The sequence below is a fragment of the Manis pentadactyla genome, chromosome 3 (assembly GCF_030020395.1).
Source record: "Manis pentadactyla isolate mManPen7 chromosome 3, mManPen7.hap1, whole genome shotgun sequence".
In the NCBI taxonomy this organism is placed as follows: domain Eukaryota; kingdom Metazoa; phylum Chordata; class Mammalia; order Pholidota; family Manidae; genus Manis; species Manis pentadactyla.
Genome location: NC_080021.1, coordinates 201,894,498 through 201,906,982, shown reverse-complemented (window position 1 = coordinate 201,906,982; position 12,485 = coordinate 201,894,498). Strand labels below are relative to the sequence as shown.

General features: G+C 52.5%; 1 protein-coding gene across 9 annotated transcripts in view; it reads right to left on the bottom strand.

Moving 5' to 3' along the window:
• RGS3 (regulator of G protein signaling 3) overlaps positions 1 to 12,485 on the bottom strand; it is a 116,478-nt gene that overhangs the window by 24,669 nt on the left and 79,324 nt on the right. The window contains exon 1 of one of the 9 annotated variants that reach the window (XM_036915578.2): positions 6,231 to 6,581. The exons of 6 other annotated variants lie outside the window; for them this stretch is intronic. In XM_036915578.2, the coding sequence (XP_036771473.2) occupies positions 6,231 to 6,284 (54 nt within the window). In that variant the 5' untranslated portion in view covers positions 6,285 to 6,581. 2 more of the 9 variants (XM_036915581.2, XM_036915579.2) reach the window with 2 other exon arrangements.

The following is a 12,485-nucleotide window of genomic DNA, read 5'->3' as shown; positions in this document are numbered from 1 at the left end:
GTCAGCGCCAAACTCATCTCCTATCATCCTCCTGTCGTGGCACTTTCTCTCATCCCGCTGACACAACCCATGTTCCTCTCCTGCTTAAAACCCTTCCAAACCTCTGCGACAGTCCCAGCAACTTAACCCTGTGTGTTCCACCCCCATCAACTGGCCTCTGCACCCTATCATTTTCTTCCCTCTTCCTTCCAGCCAGTCTGAACTATCTGTAGCTCCCAAACATATTCCACCTTCAGGAGCCTCTAGCCCTGTGTTCACGGTACTTCCTGCCTAGAACACCCTCCCCTCCCTTGTCTACCTGGTGAACTACTAACTCTTCAAAACTTAGCTCAACTATACTTGTATCACCTCTTGATTTCTGACAAAGGCAACACTGCCCTACAATGAGAAAAGATGGCCTTTTTAATAAATTGGATATTTACCCAGAGGCAGTGGGTCTTGACCACTATATCTGTATGTAAGAATCTATTTCAAGTGGATTTTAAAACTAAATATGAAACATAAAACTATAAAACCTCTAGAAGATAACATAGGAGAATAAATCCACAATCTTGTAATAAGCAAAGAAACAGGATTAAAGAAGCACTCCCCATAAAGAGAAAGACTTGTGACAAGTTGGACTGCATTAAAATGAAAAATTGTCTATGGAAGATACCCTGAAAAAAGTACAAAGGCAGCCACAGAGTGGGAAGAGACAGTGGCAATGTCTATACCCAACAATAAACACGTTTCCAGAATATTTTTTAAGCTCCCACAAACCAATAAGAAGAGAGACAATCCCATAGAAAACTGGGGAAAAGGCTTACAGGCACTTCACAAAAAAGTTACCCAAATGGCCAATCAATAGATGAAAAGGTGCTGAACCTCATTAGTCATCAAGGAAATGCAAATCAAAAGCACAATTAGATCACAATGTCTAACACAAATAATGTTGGTGAGGCTGTGGAGTAACAGGTGCTCTCACACACTGCTTGACGAGGGTGTGCTGGCATCACACTTTGGAAAATTATATGATGGTATCTACAAAAGCTAATTATATACAACTTTATGACTCAGTAACCACAGGCCTTAGGTATGTACCCAACAGAAGAGTATAGATAGCACATCAAAAGACAGGTTGGAAAACATGCATAGCAATATTGTCCATTATCACCTCCACCTGGCAACAATTCAAATGTCCATCAAGAGTAGATGGGATAAACTGAGGTATACTCACAATGAAATACTGTGCAGCAAAGAGAACAGACGAAATAAAACTTCATACCGTAACACTGACAAGTCTCACCATCAAAATGTGGATCCACGGAAGTCAGCGTGAAAAAACTTATACTCAATGATTCCATTACCAATTCAAAAACAGGCAAAGCCTCACAATGAGAGAAGTCCCCACAGAGGTTTCCTTCGAGGTGGTATCGTGGCAGGTATTCCCCAGCATACGAGGATGGTCTATTTCTTGACCTGGGAAGTTTGTTCACTTTATGCTTCTGATCCTTCCATAAGTGTGGTTACGGAATTTAAATTTAGAAACAAAAGCCCTCATCACAGAGCCTCCTCTGCTCCATGGGCTGAGTGGCTCCTTCCTCCATTAGACCCTCTCCTTTGTACGCATCTCCAACAGCACATGCCAACTCATCCTCCTGAGAAAAGCTGCATACACCACCCACTTTCTGAATGCCTACTGTGTCAGACCCCCTGCCAAGCACCTCCCTTCACCCACATCCTCTCATTTGATAAGGGCCACCACCTGGGAGGCAAGGTGCTGGTGGCACTCTGCTGCCTCCATGACTCCAGGTCAATGCACGCGAAGCACGTCATGTACGTGCATCATCTCATGTAATCCAATGAGACTGGGCCTTTGCCTGAGGAAATGGAGGCAACAAGAGGTTCACTGTCTTGCCCAAGGGCGCGCAGCTGTAAAGTGGGAGAGCCTGCCCTCAAGTGCAGAGCCCGTGCATGCACCTACACACATCTATTATATGGCCTTCCCTGGGATAAGCAGGAATATGTAGCTGGATACACACACGTAATTTCTATGGTCAGGCAGGAATTACGTCTACACCACAAAGGGGTGGATGGACCAGGATAGAGATCTGTTCCTTTGATGGGCAAGCATCCAGATTCAGCTTAACCTCCTGCAGGAGGCTCTGCTGAGGCTCCCAGGCTGGACTGGAGACTTCTCCAGGGATCCCCTTCTCTGAATCTCCCCATCATAGCTGTGTTGTTACCATCCATCTCGTGCCAGTTCCTGGCACCAGATTAAAGATTGGGCCTTTTATGTCTGTACCTCCAGTACCTGCCTAGTACATTTTACATAGTAGGTATTTAACGCATGTGGAAGGAAGGAAAGGAGGAAGGGAGGCAGAAAGGGCAAGTACAGAGCACTCTTTGGATCAGCCAGGAACTCCACTAATCGAGGTCTGAGCAGTGAGGGTTTCAGTGTCCTGGATGTACTCTGGTTACAACCCTTGACATGAGGAGTTGCAAGACCACGCCGCCTGCCATTCTCTGGTCTACCCCTGGCTGTCTCTAGCCCTTTTCCAAGGTTGTGGCCAGCCATCTGGCTCCCAGAAGCTCTGCCCAGCTCTTTCTCTACCTCTCCCCATGTCTCCCACCCTCTGCCACCCAACCCAAGTGCCTGAGTTCTGCTATTAGCCTGAGGCTAAACCTACCAAGAGGTAACTGAGGACATCAGGGAGAGCCCTGGCTACATGGGGAAAAACATGCCCAGTTCCAAATAATTTACTACACCCCCCACCTTTCTAAGTTGGGAGCTGCTGACAGTTCTCCGGCAGCAGCCTGAGCCACAGTGCCAGGTGCAAACAGGCTGGCCCATGTCTGGCAGGGAGAGGGGACAAGCCCGGGGCCATCTGGAGCAGAGAGCACACCTGGCAGCTATCCACACATCTTGAATGATGACTGAGGCCCACTGTCAGAGGAAGAGGGCATCCTGAAACCCTTTCCCCTCTCCTCTGTGCCTGGAAGTGCCAATCTCCCAAGTGGTTTATGGCCCCAGAACCCTTCTCCCAAATCCCATCCCTCCCCCTCCCCATCCCCAATCCTGGTGCAGCTGGTTATGCAGGGGTAAAGTGGTGGCTCCCTGGGGCTGAGCCTGGCTCGCCTGCTGTGAGTGGCTCCAGCCTCTCTGGGCTTAGCAAACGGAACCATAAGCAGGCTTGTTTATCCCTGTGAGGAATGATCATTTTCCCTGAGCAATGACATCTTGGAAACGGCCTGGCTCTGCAAACAACAAACCTCCCAGCCTCAGCCTGCACTCCAGCTTGCATGACAAACTTTCTGATCAAGAGGGCCTGAGTACCAGGTTAGGGACTGCTTCCTTGCTGAGCCAGACCCTGGTCTTGACTAATAAATCTTGGAACCCAGGAAGAGGACAGAGTCTGCTGAAAATTGAAGAATCAGATGGCTGAAAGGGTCCTGGCAATATCTGGTCTAGTCCTTGATTGCTACAGAGGGGAAACTGAGCCAAAGAATAAAATGTATTTGCCTGAGCCCAGATCCAGTGAACAGGGACTAGAATGTGCCTTGGTGTCCACCCCACTGGCCATGCAAGGGCTTTCTCTATTGTACACACTGTTTTTTCAGAGATAGCCAGGTTCCAGCCAGAAAGCCCTAGGGGTCCTAAAAGGGAGTAAGATGAAAGCCAGGTACCCTGAGTCAACCAGTTGGTGTAATGGACAGAGAGAGACCTGGGCTGGGGGAACCCAGACATGTGGGTTCTCGTCCCCTCTTTGCTGCATGTAAGTTCAGGCAGGTCCATCCTCTCCAGCTTTAGCCCCTATCATCCAGAAGGCAAACTACTCAGCCTTCTCCAGGGCCTTGGGAGACTGAACGGGAAGAAGTTCTAAGCCCGGATTGACCTCCCTAGTTGGTACCATCCCAAGGTTTATCCAGGCTGAGCTCCAAGCCACAGTAGTCTGTGCAAAGGACCATCAGCACTGCATTTTCAAACTAGCCGGGGCTGCCCCTTCCCCACTCTGTGGCTACCGCCATGATGTAGACACCATACAGCAGCAAGACCCCGCATGGGCTCTCACTGTGGCCTCAACCAGACTGAAGCCAAGATTCTCCATGCTTCACTCCTGTCAAATCCTACTGGACCCCTTGGCCCTATAGAAGCAACCCTTACAAGAAGAAACTAGGGCCCCTTCAAAGGGACTCCTCATCAGGCCCTCAAGCTGTTAGTGCCCTCTCTGCCAGGCAGACAAGGAGATGGGGAGAAACAGCTGGCCTGAACGTCAGTGTCTGTCCTCAAGGAAAACCCATCCTAGCCCTCTCCTACCCATGCCCTGGGCCCTCGGGGACAAGGGATGAACAAGGCCTAGATCCCACACAAAGACTACGTGAAGCAGTTACCATGGGTGCCACCACCAATGGACAGACAGATTCCAACTGGAATATCAAACTCCAGTCTTGGAAATTTGGGTAGAATTAAGACCTAGAGAGAAGAGAAGAGACAGGCTTTCCAAGCAGTGGGAACAGCATGTCTAAAGGCAAGAAAGCTGGGGATGCGGTGGTTTCGTGGATACCAAGCACTACCATCAGAAACCCCATCAGTGATTTTTGATTCAAAGCCCTGGAGACTACCCAACAGGGGCTCACTTGCCTCTGCGGCCTCCTTCAGCAGCCCCTGCTGCTTCAGACTCCAGGCAGCCCTGCTGTGGAACTTGGCTCCCCAGAGGGCCCGCCCTGGGCTAAGCCATGCCACGTGCTAGGGCTGGGGAATAGGGAGGCGCCCCTTGGCTGGGCACAGAGGACTCAAGGGGCCCCAGTGGAAACTTTGAGTGTGGCTGCAGTGCCTGGCTGGGATCCCATGGCATTGGTGGTGCAGACACTGCATGTCCTCCTTCCAGGACATATACCCACTCCATCTTGAAAGGGGAACCAGAAAGCCCCCAGTCAAAAGGCCTGAGGGCAGCAGGATGTGGAACGTTTTCAATGAGGGGCCTGGTGGCCCTATACTTAGTATATGTCTCAAGTCAGGAGTGCCAGATGCAGAGCCGAATTACATAGCTCAGCTTGGGGCAATGGAACCCAGGCATCCTGTCCTCACTGTTCCAGGCAGCAGAAGTCCTCCATCCCGGTCCCAGCCAGAGACCTGCTCTGTGAACTTGGACACGACCCCTCCCCTCTCTGGACCCAGGCTCTTTGTCAGCCCTGAGGTCCCACAAGGTTCTTCCTGGATACCTCAGGACAGGAGTAGAGACATGGAGCCTGAGTTGACAAAAGAATTGGCCTCTGTCCACTCGGAGTGGCTAGCTTGTGAACGGGGATGAACCATTACCCCCTTCCTTATGGGGCTCAGCTGGAGTCAAGCAAGCAGGTTCAAGACCTTTCCCAGGGAGCTCAGGAGGCACAGCATCCCCACTTCTGTTCCCAGTGGACATTTCAGTAGAAATCTTAGGGTCAGAGGCAACCCCCGAGACCAGCCCCTGAGACCACCTCCTTCCCTGACCTAGAACTAGGCAAGAGCGGCCATCCATGGTGCCTGGCATCAGCTGGTACGGTCAGCATCTCTGACCCGATCACCCCAATCCTGCTGGCTGAGCATTCCCTCCCCATGCAAAGTCCCCACTTCTAGTCACCAAACATTCCTTTCTCCCAAAAAGAAAAGCCATCTGACAAGCCTAAAAGTGGGGAGCAGCACACAGTGGAAGTGTGCCTTCCCCCTGCAGGTTGCCCACCCCCTCACTCACACACAGACACACACAGCTATCTGAGAGCAGAACACACACAGTTTGGTTGCAACATGTCTATCAATGGCTGCCCTGGGGAAGAAACAATAGAAACCGGGGCACGGGGTAGCCTGGACAAGAGCCCCCCACCCAGCATACACACACCCTGTCACTGAGGCACCTACCCAGCACACTCCAGCAGAGACCCAGGCGACTCCTGGCTGCCCTTCCTGCCAGCCCGCCCACCCGGGTCTCCGCCCGGCTGCTCCTGCAGGCGGGCAGGCGGGCGGGCAGCCGTGGTTGTGGCAGCTCCTGGAGGCCGTGGCAAGCGGCTGCCTTCCCCAGACAGAGCTCCTTTGTGTCAGCAGAGCTATTTATGGACTTACCCAAGTTCCCTAGGGGAGCGATACCTGCTGGGAAAAGCAGAACCAAATGACCAGGTTCCACCTCCCACATCTAGGTAGCATTTTCAAAACCCTTGCATCACTTGTCCCTCCTCCTCTTCCTCCTCCTCCTTCAGCACCCTTTCCAAACACACACCCTGTCCAGCGGGCCACCACCACTCTGCAGAGAGGCTGAATTTCTTTCTTCCATCAAATAGAAAACTCTGTGATTTCCCAAGCCACTTTCCTCTGAGAAGGCGTCTGGGATGTCTCGAGGAAGAGTCCTCAGCCAGCCCGTCCTTCAGCCTGCAAGGGCCGGCTGGCTCCGGGGTTACGCACTTACACACCCCCACACGCGGGCCCTGGCGCCCCTGCTGCCTGCCCCAGGGGCCCCGGCTGGCCCCTGAAGTGCTGCTCTGGAGGGAGAGGCGTCCATCGCTCTCAGCGGCATCCCCTGACCCTGGGACTGCGAGCTGCCTGCACCCCACACACATCCTGAGGGCTCCACCGGCTGGGGCAGTGCAAAGCCAACACCACCTCCCTGGCAGGACAGAGCCAATCACCGAGGCTTCCTGTCACACCCCCACCCCCACACTGCTCACATCCCAGTGGGCGGCTGCAATTTAACCCAGGGTCCTGCAGCCAACACACACAGATCTGAGAATGCAACCACCCCCGGGGAGGAGGAGCGCCTGCTGCAGTCCCCGCCCAGGAGCGACATCAGCGTAGAAGGACACACAAGGTTCTCTTCTGCACTTTTATGCCGAAATGGGGAGTCAGAGATGGACAGAGAGCTTGGGGCTTCCTCCTCCCAAGATGATGGCTGAGAGGGGGGCATGTTACAACAGCCCAAGAGTCCGGGCTGTAGCAAAGGACACGTTCTTAACAGAGGGATGTTGGGAGGCAGAGTAAAAGCCTTGGAGGCGAGGATCCCCGATCCAAGTTCCAGCTCCAGCACTGGCTGGAGGAGTATCACTGGGCAAGTCTGCACCCACCTCTGAGCCTTGGTTTCCTCATCTGTAAAATGGAGCTGACAACCCTTGATCTGCCCACCTGTGGGATTAACGGAGGACGCAGTGATGCTGTGCCAGGCATTATTCCAAGAACTTGGCCTTCATTAATTCACTTAGTCCTCACCAGCACCTTGTGAGGCAGGGACTATTGCCCTGTTTATAGACGAAGACTCCAAGGTACAGAATGGTAGTGAAGTTACCCATGGTCACACAGCTGAGAGGCTGTTAGGCCAGGACTGAAGACCAGCTGGCCCGACTCCAGGGTGCCTGCTTCTAACCACCGCGTAGCCCCACCACTGCAGGAAGCAGCTGTGCCAGTGCAGAGCTGCTTGAGGCTGTGGCTGCAGCTGCTGCAGTTGGTCGTCTGATCAACAAACGCACCCTGGTCGGTACCTGGGGCCCAGGTTAGAAGTGCCCATTCCAGAGCCAGCTCCAACGCGAACAGGCCTACTGCCAATGTGTCAGGCACCCTGGCATGTCCGCACAGAAAAGATGGGGCAGTCGGAGCCCCTGTCCTCCTTTCCTGCCTCACCCCACCTCACTCAGCCCCCCGGGGTTGAAGTGTTCTCCCTCTGCTTCTTCCTCCCCCAATATTAGTCTCAATGTCTGCATGTCTATCTCTGCCTGTCTCTCCCTGCTCCTGTCTCTGACTCTCTATTCCTGCCTCTCTCACACATACCATGCATGCTGGTTTGAGAAAACATCAGGGTCAACTTGGAACAGCCCTCATCTGAGCCAGTCATTTACAAATTCCAAACAACACTTTGTCTTGTCCCTGGGGGTAGATCCAAGGCAGGCCTTGCAGGGCCCAAGAACCTTCCAGATTGGAAGGCTGTCATCCTGCAGGCTCTGGGGAAACAGGAACCACACTTGTCCTAGGAAACTAAGAAGGTGAGTCTTGGGAGAAGGTCATTTCCAGTGGAGCTGACTGGTTCCCGGAATGCAATTTCTGGTGCTTGGAATAACATTTCTTAGGGTGGCGAGCCTGAAAAAAAGGGTTCCTTGAGATGAGAGGAACCCTCAAGTTTCAGCTGGGTCTTTACCTTTCAGTCAACAGATAGTTCCAGAGCACCAACTATGTGACATGCTCTGTGCTGGGCCCTGGGGATACAGTGGAGAACAGACAGACCTGGGCCCTGAACTTCCAAAGTTCAGTGAGAAAGACAACATCAGCCACACAGACTAATGAGCCTGTAGCTCTACACTGTGTCTGACAGGCAAAGCAGCTCTGCCAGCCCAGGGCACTAGGTCCAGAATGCATTCATCAATGCCTCGGACCACAAGGAAAATGAGGAATGGGCATGGCACTTCAGTGCCCCAAGGCCTGGAGCCTGCCAGACCTGGCTAAGAGAGCATCTAGGGCCTGGAGGAGCCCAGGAAACCACACCCTCTGCCTCTCCATAGCTCCAGTCACAAATCAGCAAAGCAGGAGAGCCCTCCCAGTGTACAACCTGCAGCACGATGGGGCAGTCAGTCAGGCTTCCTCAGCTGGAAGGCACCTTGGAGATCTTTCATGCCTATTCCCCATTTATAGCCAGTGAAACTGAGGCTCAGGGAGGGAAAGTGACTTTCCCAAGGAAACGGAGCAACTGAGTGGCAGGGCTGGGACCAGGAACTGCTAACTCCCAGTCCAAGTCTCCTTCCATAGCATCCCAATACTTCTCAGACCTACATAAATGAGGGTGCTGTTCAGTACTGGGGGAATCAGGAATCTAGGAGCAGCAAGATCCAGGTGGCCCCAAAGCCACAGGGATTGGTACCTGGGCACTCAGGGCCTGGGCCCCATTTATTGATCCACATATTTCATTTAACATTTACTTGACACTGTGTGTCAGTACTGTTTAAAGCACTTGCCAATTCTCGATTCAATAAATCTTCATGATTCTACCAGATATGATATCTAATGTTCCCGTTTTACAGTTGAGTAAACAGAGGCAGAAGGATTATGAAACCTGCTCAAGGTCACACACTAGTAACACACACAGAGCTACAGACCAAGCCCAGTCCATTGTACAGGGCAGCCCATGGATCAGATGAGCTATACTGAGAAGCTGCTGGCTACACAACACAATCACGTACGCAAATTACTTACTGTTTAGACAAGCTGCAGCAGCTCCCAGGGTTGGGACCAGGAAGGGCTGGCAATGAGCCAGTGTGTGTGCACCTCCTATTTTGGGGGGCCAGCACCCCCAAGCAGAGCCCTTAGGGCAATGCAGCAGGAAGCAGCCCAGGCGTCCTGGCCAGGCGGCTTCCCTGCAGCCATACCACCACCAGGTTTCCACCATCTTCCCTCACTGCCTCCACTGTGTCCAGCCTGGTACACCTGGGCTTATATTCCTAAGACCCCATCATGAGCCCTGCGGATGGAAGCCTACTCACCCTCCTTCCCCACGCAGACTCCACTGGGGGAGGCCAAGCTTTGGCAACGCCCCTCAAAGAAAGGAAAACATCTGCCAAAGGCTATTTAATGAGCTTCCCCATCCTAGCTTCTGACCCAAAGTCCACTGGGATTCTGGTCTGGGATGGGGAATGGGGAGGAGCGTCATGCTGCTATGGCAGAAACTGGATAGAAATCAGAGAGGGTGTGGTCCCACAAAGTCCAGAGTGAATGACAGACTAAGACCATCACAGCCCCCAAGCAGCAGCTCAGGCTTTCATTCCCCCCCAGCAATGAAAGGGCCGGCCTGGGCCTGGGTGTTAGGGGTAATGACTGCCAGGGCCTGGATACACTGGCCCTGCCCCCAACCTGCTACAGAAGAGGGTGATGACCCTGGGCTGCCCTGTGACACTGTGGAATTATCTGTCTGTATATGCTCACCCTAGCCCAGGCTTTGAATCTGCTAACCCTTTAGGAAGTTTTGGGCCTTTGCTCACTGGGTCTCATAGCCCTGGTTTGGGGGTCTCTGGACTCCATGCAGAAAGGCCCTCCCCATGGAAGAGTCAGCAAAGAAACATTAATTTGTTATTTCAATAACCACTGAATCCCTGCCTTGAGCTGGAGCCTGTGCTTGGAACTATGGCTGCAGATGGACAGGGAAGCAGCCTAGGAGGGTGGGCACAGCTGACCCTGGCACTGATGCTGCAAACAGGGACAGTCCTGTCATATTCTGGCCTCAGTGACCTTAACACTAGGGCGGCTATGGGTGTGCGCTTGGCTCTTCCTGGTGGCACTTGGGGCACATGCTGCAAGTGGTGGGCTGGGGCAGGACAGAGTAAGTATCCTCAGGTTCAGATCACATGGAGACTTGGCCTGGAGTCGGCGGGAACCAGAGTGAGTCCCTCCCTCCTTACCAGCCTCTGTCTTCCATCCCTAAAATGAGGCTGGAGAGGGGTGTCCAATGGACCCAGTCCTGCTCTTCCTCTTCAACAGTCAGTTCCAGGCCCCTCCAGGCTCCCTCACTAAAGGAATGGGCTCAGTCAGCAGTATTTAGAATGAGCACCAGCTCTGGAGTCCAAAAATCTGAGTGTGATTTATCTTGAGCAAATCACTTCAATGTCTCTTGAGTCTGAATTCCCTCATCTGTAAAATGGGGCTGTTAGCATCTGCCTCACTGGGCCCTGTGGAGACTAAACAAGATGGTGCATGTGGAGTGCCTGACACATAGTAAGTGCTTGATAAATGACAGCCATCATTGTTGCTGTACTGTCCCCTTGAGTTGTTGCAAAGAGTAAAGTTGAATGTGCAAAGATCTGTTGAGGGTCTAACAGATAAGGGCTACCATGACATGTACCAGGAGCTGATGTCCATAAGCATTTACTGAGCAACAGGCTATTATCTTCATCCCCATATAACAGATGGGGAAACCAAGGTACAGAAAAGCCACATGGCAAGAGCAATAGGAAAATAGGAAGGTTGGTCCCTAAGTCTATGCTCTACCCCTACCTGGCATTCCCTAAACATCTCTCCCCTTGCTATCTGCCTCTTCCTTGGCAACTTCAGGCAAGGACAATTCCGGTCTTTTCATGGGAACTGTCTCTCCCAACGATAGCAAGAAGCAGCCCACATGAAGTGAAAGCCAGGAAACCAAATGTGCCCCTGGAAAGCTGACCCTGGGCACTGTCCCTGGCTGGCTTCTGCTCCAGCCTGGGGCCCACATCACAGCACCACCCTGACCTTGGGCAGCTGCAGTGGCTCAGATGGCCAAGAGCCATGACTATCTCCCTCCCTGGCTCCAGTCCAGCCAGCCACAAGCTGGACTGAGAATTCAGGCTTTTAGGAGCAATCCTCGACCCACAGCACTTGTGCCAGCTCCAGGGTCAGGCCGTGTCCTGACTACCCAAATTCCTGGGGAGTGTTCAGCACAGAGCCACCAACTCAGATGTGTGGAGGGCAGCCCTGGAACCTTGTGCGGCCAGACACAGTTCCTCCTGAGTCTACCCCCTGCTTGGACTCTAAGGGTGTAAGCCCAGGCCACCAAAACAGAGGGTCAGCAGAGGAAAGACTGGACTGAAACGCTGGCTTTGCTGCTGCCTCCTGCAAGACCTGGTGCTAGGCCAACCCCCATTCTGAGCCTCAGTTTCCCTGGCTCTAAAATGGGCACTGGGGTTTGACTAGGCCAGTGCTACTCAAAGTGTGGTCTGCAGAATGGTACTGATCACAAACTTCTTGTGACTGGTGTGCAATGGTATAAGCAGAAAAATCAAGAGTGTTTGGACACTTTTGCAGCAACCTGACATTGCCATGACACCCAAGAGCAAGACCAGTAGATTGATCTCCCTGGACAGGGTGCAGGCTGGTTCTGGTGCTATCAAACCAGCATGAGAAATCACAATTACTGTGAGTTGTACAAAAGTATAAGGCCCTTCACCACAGCTGGCTTAAGAAGCGCTGGTCTAACTATTCCTGTTTCCTTGAGAACTCACAAACTTGGCCTCTATGGCAGTACTTACAGTTACAGTGGAACACATGATCCTGTCACCAAACTGTTCCCTGGCTTCGAGAATGCCCCCATTCACCTGTTTGCCTGGACCAGACTCCTGGGTGCCATCCCTCTCCCCAGTACTCCCTATCCAATTAACCACCAAGTATTATGGATCCCACTTCTTATCTATTATCTCTCTTAGTCTTTATCTCTTTCAGTCTCTCTCACTGGTCTTTTATCTCTCTCAAGTCTGTGGCCTCCACCCTAGTCCAAGACACCATTGTATCTCCCTAGGGTGAGAGCAACCTCCTCCTAACTGCTCCATGCCTCTGGCCTTGCCCTCTTCCAAGCCATTATCCTCAATGAGGCCCATGTGAGCTTTCTCCAACACTAAGCTCCCAACACCCCAGGATGAAGGTCAGACTCCTTACACAGCCTCTCAGGCCCTGAGCACCCCTCCAGCCTCAGCTCATGCTTCATCCCCCTTCCTGGTGCCTCCACTCACCTAGAATAAGCCTTCCTATATTCCAGCTCCTG